This window comes from Rhinolophus ferrumequinum, chromosome 6 (genome assembly GCF_004115265.2).
Source record: "Rhinolophus ferrumequinum isolate MPI-CBG mRhiFer1 chromosome 6, mRhiFer1_v1.p, whole genome shotgun sequence".
NCBI lineage: Eukaryota > Metazoa > Chordata > Mammalia > Chiroptera > Rhinolophidae > Rhinolophus > Rhinolophus ferrumequinum.
Window position 1 is genome coordinate 52057099 of NC_046289.1, and position 21034 is coordinate 52078132.

Below are 21034 nucleotides of genomic sequence, written 5' to 3' on the forward strand. Positions count from 1 at the left end.
TTGTTATTAGTATAACATTTTTATAACGTTTATCAAATATCTTACACAAAGATAACTTCTATTGACTCTTCTAGAAAAATTCACTTTCTTTTTAGAACATACAAAATCCTCTGACCCAAGATATTTTTGCAGAAACATACTAAATAATTAATACTAAGTAATTAAAGAACAGAAAAGTCTTACTTAGCAACACAGAAAGGTATTATTTTAAAACATCTAACCATATGCTATAAACTGACCAGAAATACATTCTTTGGAAAATATATAAAAGCATTCTTTGAAAATAGTGATTTATTTTATGAATCTGTACAGGGTCAAAATTCTACTTTGATTGGAAACAGATGGTATCCCAGTAAAGTCAGGCTCTGGACCTGAAACTCCAAACAGGAAATACGGCCCTCACTAGCTGACTGCTTCCCTAATCATTCCCAGAGCTTCATACTTGTTATTTTTATGAATATCCAATATGACTTTCATCTTTGCCTTCTATCTACAAAGCATTAAATAATCCTCTCTCTGTCTATATACATATATGTGTATATTTTATATAAAGATTATATGTTTACAACATAAGAAAACATTAAAACAAATGTACTTTCAAGCTCACTGCTAGTAAAGACATCGGGCATTAAAATAACTCACAAATTTAAGTTTATTTTCTATACTATTTTAAAAAGCCAACAACTACTGAGTAACTGTGTGAAAGACACAACTTTACTGACACTACTTACACAAAGAAATACACAATCTAAATGTATTGCAGAAAACGATAAAACAAAACCTCACCGGCTTTAGTAAAAGGCAATTAATCTACACTGCTTTCCATTAAACAAACCAGTTAGAAGCTATAGGAACAAAGAAAAAGACTTACCGTTTTACCATTGTAGTAATACATCAAAGAATTGCTCCCCATTCCAGGAACAGGATAAGCACAATACATGTTGATTTTGAAAATGTTACTGTTTGCAGCTAAGGCACACAGCTTCTCTCCAAGACATACATCCACACAGCCAAACAGAGTTAAGTCTTCAGCACTATGCATCCACACATGGATCTACTCAAAAGGAACTTATGCAAAACAGGACTGAACCAACTCACAGAGCAGAGAGGGAGGGTTTATGCTGTAAGTAACCTCTTTCAATTTCTATTAAGTCCTTGCATTGTGGAGGATACCAAAAAGATAAACTTTGGGGTATTAAAAAAATACAAGTCACTTACAAATGCTAAATAATGACAAAAGATGCAATGTCGTGGTGATAAATACACCAAGGAAGTATTAATTTGTTATATATATGAGGTTGATTACCTATCTATCTATATATCCATCTATCTATAAGAAAGGCAAACTGACAGATATGCAAATCTGTTTTTAGTTTTAATTAAATTAGAGCACTTGTGGCAGGGAAACCTAGCTTGCTACACCTCTACATTACCATCTGGCTAGGTCTAAAGTTGCTTCCAACTTTGATAAACACATGATCAAGCAATCAGGAATTGGAAACACTGAATCATGTGTAACAAGAAGGATCTAGACAGTTAAGCCTTGAACAAAATCACTTCCTGGAGCAAGCGGACGGTCATGTAAGTAACTCTTAACTAGCTAGAACAAACTATGACTTTTTAAAAAGTACAAAAAATCATGTTGAAAAAAAAGGGAAAAGAACACATTTCATGAAAATGATCAGTCCAAAAATTGAAACAATTATCTTGAAAATAAATGCTCTTTTTAAAATGGAAATGTTTAATAATACAGATTTTCAGTTATAAAGATCCTTAAATTCCTCATTCAAAACATCAATTAAAAGTTTATATTGGACTTCACTTTTCTAGAACATCTAATATGTATTAAGCAATTCAGTAATTAAATAGAAAAACAAGGTTTGGTTTTCCTTTATAAAAAAAGTATGAAAGGCTGGTGTGTATAATTGACAAAATGTGCACTCTAGCTGATAAACTAAAAAAAGGTTTCTTAGAAGTTTTTCTTCCCTCTAAATTCATTACTGTTCTTAAGGAATACTTTATATATTCATATTTTAATGTGAATGCTCAAATTTCTCTAAAAGGAAAAATTAGTGTGGGAATAAATGTCCTGTAGATTTTTAAAATTCATTATATTTAGAAGTCAAAAGATTTTAGACATTGTCTGCAAATACATACTTCTCACGTACAAACACACTTTGTTATTTAAAAAATTTTCAATTTGTCTTTTGGTGCGGACAGAAAAACAGAATAGCAACTTTTCTTTTCTCTCATTTGCCCCCATCAAAACCTCTTTGTATTATCTTTTCTCCCTGTGCCTTGTTGGTTCTAACAGAACCTGTTAATCAGAGAGCTCACAGGCTGCAAAAAGGGGCACATTACTTTTTTTTTTAAAGACACCTTTGACGAAGCAGAACTCCTCTAACTTAGAAATATTCTATAAGGGACCAGCACCTCCCCCATTCTTATGAAACATATTGATCAAATTTTAGTAATAAAACTAAATCAAACAACAAGGCCAGCTAACTTCACAATGTTTTAAAGGCTAATGGTATCGGAATAACAATAAAACCTCCCCACACTCTCCAGATACAGAAAAGGCTAAGCAGCAGCTGCAAAAGAACATCACTGTACAGCAGACTATTAAAATGCCAGTCTGCAGAGTGGTTTGTAACTTCCTCCCTCCTGAGAGACCACAAAGACCCATTTCAATCCTTAGAGAACTGTGTAAAAGCTTTGATTTACAATTAACAATGCCATGCCTTAAAACCATTCAAGTAAATTTTACTCTTTCATAGACATACTCTTTCTGACAGAAGATCTACTCTTAGAAAAAAATGGAAAATGATCATCTAAAATGACATTTCCTTTTTCCTTGATTAAAAATGTAAAAAATCCTTACTTTTGAATAGAAATTGTGGGATGGGGGAAGGGGAGCCACAAAGCACTATCAATACTTCAACATTTTCTTCCTACAATCATTACTTCAACCAGACAAAACTCATATATTGATTTTAAAAAATCCACCTACAATAGGCTCATTTCTTTGAGGTTTGTCAGAAAACAGAAAGAGAGTAATATGTTGCCCGATAAAACAAAAGCATGATATAAATCCAACTATGTAATCTTGGCTATTAAAGCACAGTGAAAATTTTAGTATTTCATCATTAGTTCTTTATTGTAGAGGCAAGTATGTATTACGAAAGGAATAAACAAGTATGCAAGTATAAAAACTTCAGAATAAAGCCAGACAGTATAATATTTTACTGTTCTAAAGCAGTTTATTAAGCAACTATATAATTTTTGTTGTTGAACCTGAAACCTGAATGTGAAATATAATAGTTTCTAAATAGAGTTGAGTAACTAATTAAAAGCTTTTGCTTTTACTCTTCATTCCTCCTCTCAAAAACAGATACAAAATCTGTATATTTAAGACATCACCACCCATCATAATACATTTACTCAGTATACACCACTGCCTAATTGAGAAAGTGTATGTACAAACGGCGGGTGGGGTGGGGTCGGGGTAGATCTACATATATATGACATTAAACTCATTCCTCAAAAACAACAAATCATCCAGAAAACTGGTGGTAATCTAAATAAAATGTTTCCATATTCGACTGTACACTATGATAAGGCCTTTTAGGTTTGTTACTCCAAAGTACCATCTTTACCCAAAAGAAACTAAGACTGGTTGATGTAGACAGTCATTTTCTTTATCACAATTATAAATTATCTTCTATGATAAAGTCTTTTTTCTCTTCCTCAAAAATATTTTTTGAAATAAATCTAATTTAATCTATGTAACAGCTGCAGCACAATCTTTTTTTTAAGGAGAATCATATTACAGGGAAAAATGCATATAGCTGGATCAAGTGCTGCTCTAGTCAATGCAGTTGTTTAATCTTTGCCTTCTTTTTTTTAAAGAACATGTCAAGGGTTAATCCTGTGACTCCATCTGACAAAACGAGTCAGCTGGAGACAGGGCCACTTTTTAAACCTGATTTCAGACAGACAAGCAGTCTGCACAGGAGCTCTGAACTGACATGCACTTTTTATCCTGAATTATTTCCACCCACAATTCTACATAATCACTTATGTGTTATTGTAAGATTATGTGATCTGACTTAATATTCATGCTACCTAGCCCAACAATCTAAAAAATCACCAAGTTTTATAGCCAAATGGGCATACTGTATACATGGACAACATGATTAATGAAAATGTCAGAGAACCCTGAAAAAATATGACTTGGAGCCATACATCTTTTATTTGCAAACTGATGATTCCTGGTTTGAGTATTACTGCATTTCACCATTTTCAAATATGCTTATCCCCTTCAAAGGTTCAGAATGCGATGTTTAATTGCCATTCCAACACTCATCAAGCACAAACCTAAGCTTGATATGAAAAAGCTATAAAGTGCTTTGCCTAAGCAATTTACTTCTTTAATGAAGATTTAAGAAAAAATGTTTTCAAAAAGTCTACTAGGTAGGGACTTTCTGGCCACTTCAGTTACCTTTCAGGCCCCCATGCAAAAAAATGTCCTTTTTCTTGCTTATTTTTTTGTTGATTGGGAAATTGGCAGATCCTCCTTGGAGAGCCATGCAGTATTTCTTGGGAATAACCATGTAGTATTTTAATCTATTTTATTAGCTCTTAATCTTTATCCCTGATATTTGGATCACTGCAACTCTCATATCTGTTTTTTAAACTATCCTTAAAGCAAGAATGTTTCAAGAGTGACCTAAAATTCTAAAAAGTTTTCAAAAGAAAATGTTAATTGAACCGAATTACATATCTTGAATTAATTAATTAATAAAAGCCAGTTAGTGGTTAACCTTATTGCACATTTTTCTAAAACAAGAAGGCAACATTCCAATGTCCCAAAAGGCCAGAAGATCTGGCTGGAAAAAGAAATCTAAAACTTGCTTATAGGACTCCTCATGAAAAGTTTCAACATAATTCTAAGTTAATTCCTGGACAACAAGACTTCCAGAGGGATAAATAAAGCCAAACAAAATTCACATGTGAATAATTCCACAGATGAGTTCTATATTTTCCTAAAGCATGAAATTCAGTAAATACCTACTGAATGACTGGCTGCAAAGGAGTGTGTGTGTGTGTGTGTGTGTGTGTGTGTGTGTGTGTGTGTGTGTGTGTGTGTGTGTGTGTGTGAAGACAGGTTTAAGAGGATAAGTGAGAGAACCTACAAGTGGGCATATTCAATGCAAAAGACTCTTTCCAATGCCTCCTCTTCCTTATTTAGCTTGTAGAGAGAAGACTTGTGAGTGACAGCTGTCTCCTACATGTGCAGTGTTTATTTCGCTTGGCTAACTAAAGGAGACACCAAATCTGACACAAAAATTCTAGGTTTTATATATGAACATGATGTTGCAGATTTTTCTAGTAATATGCTGCTTTTAAATAAAGTCATTCCTAAGTATTCATGAAATTCATTCTTAAGTGTTCATGAAGACCATGGATGGATATTGGTCTTTCTCCAATATCCTCACAATTTGGAAAATTTACTTTTGCAAAAAAGAAAACAAGAATATAAAATTCTAGTGAAATAATGCATCCCTCTTAAACCAATCCACTAACATTCAATGCATATTATTTAAAGATAATGCTATTGATCTGAAATTATAGATAGTGCATCTTCTAATTCAACAATATCACTCTCATCTTGCTGACACCAATCAATTAGTAAAAAGGCTTCAAAATATTGTTTTTCCACTGTATAAAAATATTAAAAACTAAAGACCTGATTTTGTGATCTTTGTTCAGCTCATACTCTGAAAAAAATTGTTCCAATTATGTCTTAATTGGGAGTGCCTAAATCTTAGCCAAACCAATAATCAGTTAGAGTGGATGATACTGTAGATTGGTTTGAGCACTTGTACACCATTTATTTGGACATTGGTTGGAAATGAGGAGCATTAACACACACGTCAACATATACTCAGAGCAGAGTGAAAACAGAGGCTCAAGTTCACAAAGCACATCACCTGGTTCAGACATAGAACATCAGATTTCTTATTGTGTACAAAAATCTCAAAACTAATTTGATTTTAGAAATGCTTAATGATTAGCAAATTAGAAAACACCTATCTGTATAGCCAATGGAAACAATGAGCTATACATAAATTGCATTTATCGGGCCCAAGAACACTTATTTAACTTCCGTTTTGACAACCATATGACTAGAATGAGGAAGTGTAAAACACTTCCAGCCATACCTCCTGGAAGAGAAAGCATATAAATCTCTTTCTGAGGTAAATAAATAGTATCCCCCTGACATCAACACTAACAGAATTGACAGATCATACAAAGCTTCTAAAAGGCAATCATTAGACACCCCTTCAAATGAGATAGAACTATAATTACTGAGAATATGTAAAACCTGAAGTAAATTACATGTTTCTTTTGATCACAAATTCACTATGACAAAGCAGTTTTCTTTGAAAAATTAAACCGGGGGTGGAAGGGTGGGGAGACGGGTCAGAGAGGGGAAGTCCCCTTCCCTAGTAATTCCTGCATCTTTGGCTGTCCATTTTTCCCCCACATGAATTGCAGTTTGTCACTTCTCATTTACCACTTGAAATAACATGGTAAAAGAATCATTAACTACGTTGCAACTTGATAATTTTCCTGCAGATGGCTCTATAATCACAGGACTGACTGTCTAATGGTGTGTGCAGTGCTTAAAAACACCAAATGAGGACACCCAGGTTTTTAAATTCCTTAATAAGCCAGCATATCTGAAGAGCTTTCAAGATTGGACAAGGATTTGCACTACCGACTTATTAAACAACCTAACAACAAAAGAAAACTGTAAGCAAACAAAGCAATTTAAAAAAATCATCTGTAGAAGGTAAACAATTTGGTGTTGAGTCCAGTTAGCTCTCCCATAAGGAAAGTGCCAACCATCTTTTTGTTTCTTTTTCTGACCTGTACAGTTTTTCCTTCTGAGCTGGAAAAAGCCAGAGCCTTTCAATTTATGAGAAATGAAACACCACCAAGATATTCTATTTTTTAAAAATTACTTTTTAAAGAGACCAGAAGGCACATCTGCATCTTAGCCCAGAGCCATTTCAAGAATTTGCAATTTGAAGATGTAAATAACCTATATTAAATTATTTCTGCCCCCCAATCTATGTTTTGTTTCAGTAAAAAAATCTTGTTAGTGGCTATAATTTTTAAAAAGATTTTTATTAAAATACAGCTAACATACAGTATTATATATTAGCTTCAGGAGCACACCATAGTTATGCAACATTTATACCTCTAAAGAAGTGATCTCCATGGTTAAGTCCAGCAACCATCTGACACTGTACCATGTTATCACAATATTATTGACTATATTCCCTATGCTGTACATTACATCCCCATGTCTTGTTTTATACCTAGAGATTTGAAACTCTTATTTCCCTTCACCTTCCCCCCCTTTTCAAATTTTTCAATTACAGTTGACATTCAATATTATTTTATATTAATTTCAGGTGTACAGCATAGTGGTTAGACATTTGTGTAATTTAAGAAATAATCCCCGACTAGTCTAGTTCCCACCTGGCACTATGCATAGTTATTACCATATCACTGACTATATTCCCCATGCTTTAAATCCCCATGACTATTTTGTGTCTACTAGTTTGTACTTCTTAATCCCTTCAGATTTTTTACTCTGCCCCCAAACCCCTCCCATCTATCATCCCACGAAATCTAGTACCAATATACCACACATAGTTATTACAATATTATTGAGCAGATTCCTTATGCTGTACCCTACATCCCCACGATTACTATGTAACAACCAATTTGTATTTCTTAATCCCTTCCCCTTATTCACCCATTCCCAAGCCCCCACCCATCTGGCAACCATCAAAAATGTTCTCTGGGGGTGGCCGGTTAGCTCAATTGGTTAGAGAGTGGTGCTGGTAGCACCAAGGTTGCCGGTTCAATCCCCACATGGGCCACTGTGAGCTGCGGCCTCCTTAAAGAAAAAAACAAGTTCTTTGTTTTGTTCTTTAGATTCCACATATAAGCAAAATCACATTGCATCTGTCTTTCTCTGTGTGACGCTCCACTCAGCACAACGCCCTCCAGGTCCATCCATACCACTCACTGCAAGTGACAAAAATCCATTCCCTCCTATGGCTGAGCAATATTCCATCATATATATATATATATATATATATATATATATATATATATACATATACATATACATATACATATACACACACACACAAACGCACGCACGCACGCATATATATATATATATATATATATATATATATATATATATATATATATATATTCTGTGTTTCCCTGAAAATAAGACTGGGTCTTATATTAAGTTTTAATCCAAAAGACACATTAGGGCTTATGTTCAGGGGATGTCATCCTGAAAAATCATGCTAGGGCTTATTTTCCGGTTAGGTCTTATTTTCAGAGAAACACATTTTCAGATAAACCTCCTCTTTATCCATTCTTCCATCGACAGACACCCAGGCTGCCTCCACATCTTGGCCATAGTAAGCAATGCTGCAATGAACATATGGATGCACATGTCCCCTTGAAGGAGCGTTTGGGTTCCTTCAGATAAATGTCCTGAAGTGGGATTAGTGGGTCCTTCTTTGACTCTTGTTATAGGCTTTGTTTTCAAGTCTATTTTGTCTGATATAAGTATGCTACTCCAGCTTTTTTTTTGTTTCTTTCGTTTCCATTTTTATGAAATATCTTTTCCTATCCCTTTACTTTTGGTCTTTGTGCGTCTTTCAATCTGAAGCAATTTTCTTGTAAACAGCATATGGAAAGGTTTTGTTTTCTTATCCATTCAGCCCTCCTATGTCTTTTGAGTGGAGCATTTAATCCATTTACATTGAAAGTAACTATTGATAGATATGTAGTAGCTATTGCTATTTTATTATTCATAATTTTGATCTTCCCCCTTTTACCCCATCTTAAGGAAGTCCCTCCACATTCCTTGTAATACTGGTTTTCTTGTCTGGGAAGCTTTTTATCTGTCCTTCAATTCTAAATGATAGCTTTGCTGGGTAATCTTGATTGTAGGTCCTTGCTTTTCATCATGTTAAATATTTTGTGCCAATCCCTTCTGTCCTGCAAAGTTTCTCTTCAGAAATCAGCTGACATTCTTATGGGAGCTCCCTTATAAATTACTGGTTGCCTTTCATTTGCTGCTTTTAGGATTCTCTCTTTGTATTTAATTTTTGCCATTCTAATTATAATGTGTCTTGGTGTGGGCCTGTTGGAATTCATCTTATTTGGGATTCTCTGTGCTTCCTGGACTTGTATGGCTATTTTCTTTGCCAGGTTAGTAAAGTTTTTGGTCATTATTTCTTCAAAGAGGTTCTCAATCCTTTGCTTTCTCTTTTCCTTCTAGTACCCCTATAACATGAATGTTGTTATACTGGATGTTGTCCCAAAGATCTCTTAAACTATCCTGTTTTGGGGACTTTTTTTCTTTTTGCTCTTTCGATTGAGTGTTTTCTGCTACCTTGTCTTCCAAATCGCTGATTCGATCCTCTGCTTCACCTAGTCTGCCGGTGATTCCTTCTAGTGCATTCTTCATTTTCAGTCATGGTATTCTATTCTTCACTTCTGACTGGTTGTTTTTAATGGTTTCTATGTCCTTTATTTTGTACTTGCTCTTTGTTGAGGTTCTCATTAAGTTCCTTGAGCATCCTTATAACCATTGTTTTCAACTCTGTATCTGGTAGGTTGCTTGCCTCCATTTTGTTTAGTTCTTTTTCTGGAGTTTTCTCCTATTCTTTCATTTGGTAAGTATTTCTTTGTTTCCTCATTTTGGCTGCCTCCCTGTTTTTATGTATTAGGTAGACCTGCTAGGTCTCCCAGTCTTGGATGGTGGCCTTATGTAGTAGGTGCCCTGTGTGGCCCTGGCAGAGTCCCTGTTCATCTGCTCTGGGTGTTCCAGGAATGTGCCTTGTGTGGGTTGTGTGTGCCCTCTTGTTATAGTTGAACCTTGATGACAACTGGCACATCAGTGGGTGGGATTGACCCTCAGGCTGATTGGCTGTGGGGCCTGGCCACCTCCACAGCAAGTGGGATTCGCCCCGGTGGGTTCTGGTGCCTCTTTAGACTGCCCTTTGGGTGTGCTCTTGTGGGGCTAATTGGGCGGTATTCTGCTGTAGTCTGAAGCCAACCTCCAACTATTTTGTTTCTAGGGTGTGTTGGGGGACTCAAGTGCAGACCTGGTCACCCACTACCTGTGACCAGCCGGGGACTACCTGGTAGGAGATATAAAGCGATTCATGGTTATTCACTGCCTGTGGTAACCTTGGCAGTGTGTGGGAGAGGCCATGCTGCAATCTAAGGATGTCTGCTATCAGTACTAGGCCTGGGGTAGCTCTGCAAAATGCTAGGACACCTTGAGGCCTCCTGCCACCTGCCTTAAGGTTCTGCCACTGATAATGCCTTGTGTCGTATATGAGTTGGGTGAGGCAGGGTCTCAGGGAGTCACTAGAGTGGGAAGAGTTATGGTCACCAGGTTAATATAAATTCTGGTTTGGTAACAGTTCTGAGCATGGAACAACTCAGCAAAAGTCTCAGAGCACACTGAGGCCAGCTTTCACCTGTCTGGGGCCCATAGACTCCGATAGTTTTCTAAGAAAGAGTGCACTGTGGGTGGGTCCGGTCGCTCTCTGAGAAAGTGCCTCTGGTGTTGGGCAAGTTGAGTGGGGTAGGGTTGCAGTGAAGCTCACCAGGACAATCAGATTCAGATTTGGCCTTTGGGAGAGGACTCAACACAGGAAAGACGGCACCCACCCTGCTGGCTGCACAAGAGGACCCCACACACGGAAAATGGTGATTGTCATCCAGCCCTCACTCCACAGCCATAAACCTACCCCCCACCATGCCTCTGACGTACCCCTCCACCCCCCAGTCACAGTCCCTCTGCTGGAAACCCAAGGTGAATGCCTACGAATGAATCTGTGCATGGGCCGTTTAAGAGGACATATGGGTTTCCCGCAGCCTTCCATCCCACCTGGACGGTCATAATCCCCACTGTTTTTCACAGCGAGATGTTGCGGGGGCTCTTCTTCCTGGCACCAGTACTCTGGGCTGGGAAAGCCAGTGTGGGCTGGGGTCTCTTGCTCCTCCAAGAAGAATGTCCCGGTTCTCAACTGCCACACAGGGGTTTGGAGCCAGCCCGTTTTGCGCCCCTCCTACCAATCTCGATGTGGCTTCTTCTTTATATCCCTAGTTATACAACTTTTGTTCAGCCAGACTTCAGATGTTCTCCAGGTTGACAGTTCAGTAATTTAGTTGTAATTTTAATGTGTTCACAGAAGGAAGCAAGGAACAGTGTTTTATAATCTCCGCCATCTTGGATCTGAGTGTGGCTATAATTTTCTAGTATTTCATTTCTCTAATTAATTAAATATGGAGAGTCTACCAAATTATCCTGCCTCATATTTGTAATGATCAAATAGCAAAGCAGAGTTAATTTTAGCTATATTCACTGAAGAAATCATGAAGATTCTGAATTTACGAAAAGAATGATCTTAAAAAGAATGGTTTCTTACTACTGTGCTTCCCCGAAAATAAGACCTAGCCGGACTATCAGCTCTAATGTGTCTTTTGGAGAAAAATTAAAATAAGACCCGATCTCATTTTATTATAAGATCGGGTCTTATCTAACATAATATAAGACCGGGTCTTATATTAATTTTTGCTTCAAAAGACGTATTAGAGCTGATGGTCTGGCTAGGTGTTATTTTCGGGGAAACATGGTACTAAATTCTGATGACCACTCTCAACAAAAGCCAAATAACATATATATTTTATTTATATATATATAAATATTTATGTATATAATTTATATATAAAAATTATAAATTATATATAAAAAAATGGATATATATAAATTTTATTGGGGAACAGAGTGTTTCTCCAGGGCCCTGAATCAGCTCCAAGTTGTCCTTCAATCTAGTTGTGGAGGGCGCAGCTCAGCTCCAAGTGCAGTTGCCATTTTCAATCTTTAGTTGCCAAGAGACACAACCCACCATCCCATGTGGGAATTGAACTGGTAACCTTGTTGTTGAGAGTTTACACTCTAACCAACTGAGCCATCCGCTGCCCCTCGGGAAGCTCAGTGGCAGCTTGTTGTCTTCGATCTAGTTGTGGATGGCTCAGCTCACTGGCCCATATGGGAATCAAACCGGCAACCCTGTTGTTTAGAGCTCGTGCTCTAACCAACTGAGCCATCCAGCCACCCCAAATAATACTTCATTTTGAAAACACATCGGAGGAGGGTATAATAAATAGGGAGGAGATGAGGGATGGCGTCAGTTCAACATGGAACAAGGCAAAACAAAACTGAAGTTTGACTAATGTTTAGTATACTTCATCGGTAAAGCCACTCCAACAGTAAGTTTCCCTTATGAGACAGATTGGGAATAGACACAAACTTTGAAAGAAGAAATCTGTTCAACTACTTGTTCTGTGTATCTATATCACATCTACACACAGTGGGGCAGAAATATTCTTCCTACCACTCATTAGCACTCTATACTGTGAGATAGACTGCTCAGGTTCCAGACACTGTGATGTCATACCAGATGATGAAAAAGAGCACTGGGCTAGGAGGCAGGAGATAGGGATCCAGGTTTTATCTCCACCTTTTAGGAGTCATGAGAGTTTAGGTTAGGCCATTGAATTTCCCTGAGTCTAAGTTTCTAATTCTGCGAAATGCAGGCATTAAACTCAGCCAAAGATTTACTAGCCATTTCACCACCAATAAAACCTTTTATTATCTACTCCACCCCAAAACTGAATTCCTATTTTGAAGGATTTTGGTCTCCCAAACTCTTTTTATTGAGTTATAATGAATATTTTCCCTGTTAAAACAAAACAAAACAAAACAAAACAAAACACAAAGCCATGTAACTTCCATTCAGAACTTCTGATTAAAAGGGAAATGAAGCACTGCAATGCTGAGCTGAAATAATTCTAGAGAAAGACATTTGATGTTTTAACTAGCATGGATAATTTTATTTCAATAAATTACACAATTTGTTAGGTATTCTGAAATATTTTACAAATTGTCAGGTGACTATTTTTGAAGACCCAGGGCTGTGACTCACTGGTATAGATAATACTTAGTATCCACACCAACCTTAAACTGTATTTTTATAATCATCTCTTAAAGTGGCATAATTAAAAGTCTAAAGCCTCACATGAAATGACAGGTTGATAGAAAAGGGAATCCAAAAACAATTACAACATCTCAGTTCTAAGCTAAGAGTCCAAGTAACATTTATTTGTTCTAATAACATTTATGCTAGCAAATGAGGTATTTTTATAAGGGGTTAGTTATATACTATTACCCAGTAATATTTTAATTTAAAACTAACATCTTTTTAAAAAGCTTTGTAGTGTCTAGAACAAAATAGTAAAAAAAAGGAAAAAAGTTGACATCTTACCAATAGATAATAACTCTTACCTAACTTTGTCATTGTTCAATTAGCTTGATAACTATTTTTGTTTCTCACTAATGTGCAATTCGATCTACATGTTGGACATTTTATATTTAACATAGCATCATCTGGAAAACAAGAGATTTTTGGCCATGTCCTTCAAATAAACATGCAAGCCTCTACAGACATGGTTTTGTTATACTTTTAGCAAGCAACAAAGGAGTTCAGGAGTCAATAGGGAGCCCATCTTAACTATGGAGGCTGTGGCTCCTGCACTATTCCCTGGTAAAGAAATTGGGCCTGTGATTGTTTCTTTGTGCCTTAAGGCTGGGAAATTTAGTAGGCCAGTAAAACATTGCTAAGTAGATCATAAACAAAAGTGGCTGTAATGAATATGTAGGTTGCAAAGTTTACAATAGGAGAGGAAAGAGTGAAAGGTAGGTACCTTTGTGATCCGAGGATACCTGCTACCCTAACATTGATTATTTCAGACTTAAATGACTTATCTATTAAAAAAAGGCTCAAGCTGTGTTACCACTGTTAAAATTGGAATACAGATCATATGAATGTAAGAACACAACTATCAAATGATAAAACCTCACATGGAAGACCAAATGCAGGTCTTCCTAGCTCCAATGTATCTAATTGAGGGAAAGATGATGCCTATAAATGGGAAGAATTTCAGTGATCTTTGCCTGAAAAGACTTTCACTTTTCTGAAGAAAAATTGGAGTTTATTCTCCCTGAAATACTTTTAAAGTTTATGCATGTTAAATGTTTTATAATATAATTGGTTAAAATATACTTGTATTTCTCTTTAAAGGATATTAACTTTAGATAATCCAGTATGTCATTTATACCTTCTCTGAGTTAGCTGAGCATGGTCTAGGAAGAAAAAAGAGCTATGGCTATATTGCTAATCATTTGAGTTTGTTCATTTATTCAACCAATATTCACTGAACATGTATTATGCACTTAGCTGCTGCAGATAAAGCAATAAGCAACATAAACAAAATTCCTGTCGTATCAAGTTTCTCCTGGGTGAGACAGATGAAGAATAACTGAATTATAGTATATTTGAGGGTAATAAGTATTCAAGAGAAAAATACAGCAAGGAAGAATAAGTGGGTGAGGAGGATGTTGTCGCCATTTTATATAGGATGGAGTGGTATGTCATCAAAGAGAAACAAGTATGTGAGAAAACTAGCTGGCTGGCTACTAAGGGAGGTGTGCTCTGGCAGTAGAGTAGAAAGACCCCAAGGCAAGAGAGTGCTTTCTACCTTTAAGGAGCAGTAAAGAGAGCAGTGTGGCTAGAGGGGTAAATGAATGGAAAATGAAGTCTGGGAGGTAGCAGGGGACAGACTGGAAGGGTCTTGAAAGCCATGTTAAGGACCATGGTATTACAGTGATAACAGATGCTATTGGAGAATTGTGAGCAGAAGAATGGTATCAGACTTAGATTTTAAAACGATCTACCTATACCGAAAAAAAAAAACGACTGAAGGAAAACTGGAAGACCAGTTGGGAAGATGTCATAATTCAGGAAAGAGATAAAGGTGGCTAGGACAACGATCATAGCAGCAGGTAGTGACAAATGGTCAAATTCTTAAAGATAATTTTTAGTATGAGAAACTCAGCATGGGAATATAACTCCTGTTTCACACTTATGTCAATGAATCTGTACCTCATTTTTTCCTTTAGGGAAAGGTTTCTTGCATTCTTGTTTTCCATACTCCTCTGTCATGTGAGGATCACATGTTATGCTGTTAACTAGGTCACCCCAGTGCACTGTAGAATGACTGCCGATAATTTACCCTTTTCTTTTCAAATTTACTCCTCTTATTGTGTATAACTAGGAATTAACTGCATAATTGGGGGGCGGGGGATAGGACAAATAATTCAGTTTCTTATACAAAGAAAGCAAGTTAACATATTTTTGATGACTTACACAGCCAGAGTAGGAGAAGCTGAGAAGTACAGTGTGTAACAGGAGGTCCTGAGCAGATGATGTTCCCTATTATAGATAATATTAAATAATGGCTTCACAGTATCTATTTTTATTCTTTTAAATTCAATTTAAAAAGCATTTCCTGGACACTCCACTATGTGCCCAGAGGGCAACAATTACTCAACAAAAAAATATTTAAAAGTTACTTCTTTTAAGGTCGAAGTTATCTTTTGACTATAAGCATCTTGAAGACAGGATACAGGGTCCATGCTTTATTCATAGTTAAATTCCTAAAGCCTGAAAGAGTTCTTCATTCACAATAAGCACTTAATATACATTTACTGACTTTAACAGAATGGATGCATGTTTCTCTCACTGAAGTCCTACTAAATGAATCCCACATTAGTAGCAGAGTTTATCGTTCTCATATTATTGTTTTTTGAAATTTATAAATATTTTTGGCGATGTCGGAAAAGATACGGATAACTTGATTTCAAATGTCAAGTTTTATAGTTTAAAAAATTAATAAGCGCATGTCAGAAAACTTGAGAAGAGTATTATTACTTATTTATTAAGTATTAATTATTTCCTAATACTAGCCATCATAAAGCTAAAAAGGGAACTAAATAAAAACCATAAGTATTCACTTAGATTTATAGAGATTAACATTGAAAAAGTGCATTTTCTAGTCATGGGATAAAAGACTCTTTTAAGTTTGGTACGAAGCTTTTATGTGTATACAGAGACATGCCACACGTTTCAACAGAATCTGATTCACAATCATACTTGGGTTGGAACTGATTCTAAAGGTGCTGGGAACTACCTTTTAGCTTTGGGTTCTATGAGAAAATTGGGCCAGGACAAAAGATGGGGATTGGTAAAAAATTATAGTAGAGCTGTTTATATCAAAGTCAAATTATGTAAATACTTTATACCCAATTGTTTCAAATAAACATTTACTAATGTATCTATTCGTGGGCTTCCTTCTGATGTTATAAACTATTTAAATCCTAGAAAAATAATGATGTCACAGCATCCACTTTATAGATTGAGGGTGTTCCACTTTCCCAGTCAAGTACATTTTAGAATAAGGCAAAGAATGGTTTTAGAAAGTTTCTGTCAATATAGTAAGCTCTGGCCCAGTGCCCAGGAAGGGACTAATGAATATTGGGTGATAGATCTTTAAATAAGCAAACACACAAACCAAAAAACCTCAAAACCTACCAGGGAACACACCTAAAGAATATTAAATTTTGTTTCTCTTTGGGTCTGTTTTTCACAGGAACGACATTTATGAAGAAGGTAAGAATATATCTACTTTAGGCATGTATTTGTGTTCTTTAAGTTTAATGTAGGGGTTGCCAAATTATGGCTGTGAGCCAAATATGGCCCACCACCTGATTTGACAAATAAAATTCCACTGGAACACAGCCATGCCCATTCATTTACGTATGTATCATCTGTGGCTACTTGAACACTCCAATAGCACAGGTGAACAGTTGTGACAGAGACTGTCTTGCCCACAAAGTCAGAACATATTTACTACATAACCTTTTATACACAAAGTTTGCTGACTCTTGGTCTAACACATTGAGGAGGAGTAGAAATATAGGCTACAACAAAGAGAGAAAAGCAGGTTCTAGCATATTTTCCAAAACCGTAATTTCTAGAACCAAATTATTTTTGAAAACTAATAAAATGTTGGCATATTATAGATATATTAAGTATTAAATAATTACACGTAATATAAAGATGAAAACTTTGAATGGCCAACACTTTAATAAAATTTGTTTAAAATCTATTCAGTGAATATAAACACAGGGGAGAAATTAGAAACTATCCTGGGACTTACAGTGTTATAAAAATGCTCAAAAGTCTAGTAGGGGTGGGCCAGGGTCTACCTGGTGGTAGACCACCACCAGGTGGTGGGCCATATTTGGCTCACAGCCATAATTTGGCAACCCCTATGAATTTATATATATAGCATATATGATAGTCATCAAAATTAGATATTATACAAGTACAAAAAATGACTTTTCGAAATAAAATCATTACTGGTTAAACAAAGGGAATATCAACGATGGCAAATTTTATATCGGCAAATCACTTAGGACACAAATGCCTTCCCTAATTTAAAATGAAATCCAAATCCCCAAACATCCACAGTGATAAAATTTTTAATTTCTTAATTTATTCATTCTTTCCTATAGTTTAAAAAATAATCATCAATTGTATTAGATAAAAAAAATAAAACAAAAAACTTTATGGTTCCATTGATGCTGAACACGGACAGTGGGCCCAAATTCTAAAAACATTTATAGAATTCAACCACACATCCTTTAAAAACCATACAAGTTACACACACACACACACACACACACACAATTCTAAAAACATTTATAGAATTCAACCACACATCCTTTAAAAACCATACAAGTTACACACACACACACACACACAATTCTAAAAACATTTATAGAATTCAACCACACATCCTTTAAAAACCATACAAGTTACACACACACACACACACACACACACACAATTCTAAAAACATTTATAGAATTCAACCACACATCCTTTAAAAACCATACAAGTTACACACACACACACACACAATTCTAAAAACATTTATAGAATTCAATCACACATCCTTTAAAAACCATACAAGTTACACACACACACACACACACACACACACACGGTCATATCCTGTATCTGATTTGTGAAGTCTGAAAAAGTTGAAATACCAGCAGCTGAAGAGTTCAATACATCTTAAGAGCCAGACCTGAAATTTAGCCATGTTCTTTCTTCTTTAAAAAGAAATAGGTCAGAAAACTAAATATCACCAACGTTGTACAACAATATCACATCAGTACAAACAATTGGATACATAGGACTCATTCACTGGTTACTTTTCCTTCTGCTTTTTGACTTGGAATCAGATCAAAGACATTACTGGCTTGTCACAAAAATGAACATCTTAGAACTATGGATTAAAAGCCTATTATCTTCAACGATACAATTCTGACACTGTTCTGAACAGTAGTTACTGTCAGCATAAACAGTGGCTATTTCTTCTTATTAATGCTTGAAGAAAATCTTTCATTCAGTGACCAAGTTGAATATAAATTTGGAATGGATTTTAGAACCATTCTGTTTATATACCTAAGATTTTTCGGCTAGTCTGACCTATAAGGTCAGTAAAAGAATCGGCCACTTTGGAAATTTTATATTGCGGTAGCCTTCAAAGAGAGACAGCTTATCTAACAGCCATAAATAAGAAACTCTTAAGTACCTACAGTTGTTGTGTGCCCTCTACGCTTGTCTGCCAAAGGAGCTAAGCAAATAACCTATTCCGAATCATGTTCAACAACTGGAGGGTTCGCTCATGAAGTTCCGCTGAAGCTGGTGCTGGGAGTAAATACTGTATATTGCACAAACACTAGGATTCTTGCTAGTCTTACAGGCCTCGGATATTGTCTATAATACCCTGTTATCTTAGCTTCCTCGTGACTTTAGAGACATGCCCTTTGAAAGTATTCTACTTGTTGTTCATCTTGCTGTTTTCATGGACAAAACAGAGGTAACAGTCTCTCTATAGTTCTAACTCCTGACCTTTTTCTTACTGGTTTAGGTAGCCAGTAATCTTTCAAATAGTAGTTTTCCAAGTTATTTATTTCTACCAGCCCCAGAAAGTTGTATTTGTCTTCTTTCCTATTTAAAAAAAACCCCTCAGTTTAGCCACCCTTAGGATTTAATATTCTGACCTTTTCTACTTATTATCATTAATAATAAGTCTTACTACAGTGTTTCCCTGAAAATAAGACCTAGCCGGACCATCAGCTTTAATGCGTCTTTTGGAGCAAAAATTAATATGAGCCGGTATTATATTATATTATATTATATTATATTATATTATATTATATTATATTATATTATATAATATTACATTATACCTGGTCTTACAATATAGTAAAATAAGACCGGGTCTTATATTAATTTTTGCTCCAAAAGACACATTAGAGCTGATGGTCCGGCTAGGTCTTATTTTTGGGGAAACACGGTAATTCTATTATGTACATGAAAATGCTAGATCATTGGAAATGGTTTAAGTGGTCTTTGTGGTTTGGGAACACGTCAGGATAGCTGCAGTCATCTCAAGGGGTACCTTTAAAATTTCAAATTTAGTACTAAAAATGACTCAAAATTCACATTAATTTAAAAAAGCCACTCCCAACAAAATTAAATCCCACAAAATCTTGGGGAGAATGGAAGGCATCATTTCCTAAAATATATGAGGTTGGTGCAAAAGTAATTGCGGTTTAAAAGGTTAAAAATAATCACAAAAAACTGCAATTACTTTTGCACCAACCTAATAGTTCATTACCTATCCAAAGGCTACAGACCTCTGTACCTTTCTACTTACGGCAAAGCAAGAAAAGGTGGAATCGAAGCTGCTTTGATTCATCTCAGAAAAAAAGTAACTTATGGGGGGAAAAGCTAGAAAAACATCTTTTTTTTTCCTTGATGGCTGGGATGGTAAAATACACTTTGAGAGAGAGTTTAACTAAAATAAAAACCAAAGAAATTAACTGATAAATAGACTTTGTAGGAAAATATATTTAAAAACAGAGGACAAAGGACAGAGTAATATTTGATAAAGAAACAAACAGATTTGTGTCACCAGCCTATGCATATGACTGCAAACCAGTCACATTAAAAATGAATAAGACATACTATTTTGATGCATAGGTAAGATTTGATGTTTAAAAGACGTTTTCAAATGCTATTGAATGAGCACACAGCTTTAGGAGTTTTGGGTCTAAAGCAGGGGTGTCCAAACTGCGGCCTGCGGGCCAACTGCAGCCCGCAATCCATTGTTAATTGGCCCGCAATCCATTGTTAATTGGCCCGCAGCAAATTCCAAAAATATATTTAGTTTACTTAAATAAACCAGGTGAGGCAATACGTACTTCACCTCGAGTGAGTGGCCCAGCTCTTTGTGTATTTTACCGCATATGGCCCTTTGTAAAAAAGGTTGAAAAAAGTTTGGACACCCCTGGTCTAAATTTGTCTAGGAATTTGTCTAGGAGTTTACTTTCTGGTGATAAAAATCTTGCAAGTGTCTTGCTTCTTCAGAATTCTGCATCTTTTGCAGCCTATTGAAAGGATCTATGTTTGTAAATACTAACACCAAATTAAGAAATAAAGAATAAAAAAACAAAGAAACTTCTCTCTATCTGAGAAATGCTTCACAGGGCCATAAAGATGTTCGTTCAACCAATGATTAAAAAAAAAAAAAAAAGCATAGACTTCTGATGGTTCAGAAAACAAAAATAATTAGTATGAATTCTAGGAAGCAGAATTTGATTCAACAAATTTTCCCTACATTTCAAGGTTCCTTCTCTGAAAATGAATGCTTTCTAAATAACAGCAGCAGCTACAATTTATACTCACTATATCCAGGCATTACATTACATATGTAAGTTTAGCTAACATAATCTCTTTTTCTCTTTTACTGTAATATTTATCCTTATGTTTTCAAAATTTAATTCGCTTTTCAACAAAATTTGGTAAAAATGAAATGCTAAGTTTCCTTTAAATTTCAGGCTGCAGTAGAAGGAACTAGAAAAAAA

General features: G+C 35.7%; 1 protein-coding gene across 17 annotated transcripts in view; it reads right to left on the reverse strand.

Moving 5' to 3' along the window:
- Nucleotides 1-21034, reverse strand: part of TCF12 (transcription factor 12) — a 390613-nt gene that overhangs the window by 55000 nt on the left and 314579 nt on the right. For 2 of the 17 annotated variants that reach the window (XM_033108050.1, XM_033108047.1), the window contains exon 1: nt 872-1060. The exons of 12 other annotated variants lie outside the window; for them this stretch is intronic. In XM_033108050.1, coding sequence (XP_032963941.1) covers nt 872-1042 — 171 coding nt within the window. In that variant the 5' untranslated portion in view covers nt 1043-1060. Of the gene's footprint in view, nt 1-871; nt 1063-21034 lie in introns of those variants that run through there. 3 more of the 17 variants (XM_033108046.1, XM_033108048.1, XM_033108049.1) reach the window with 3 other exon arrangements.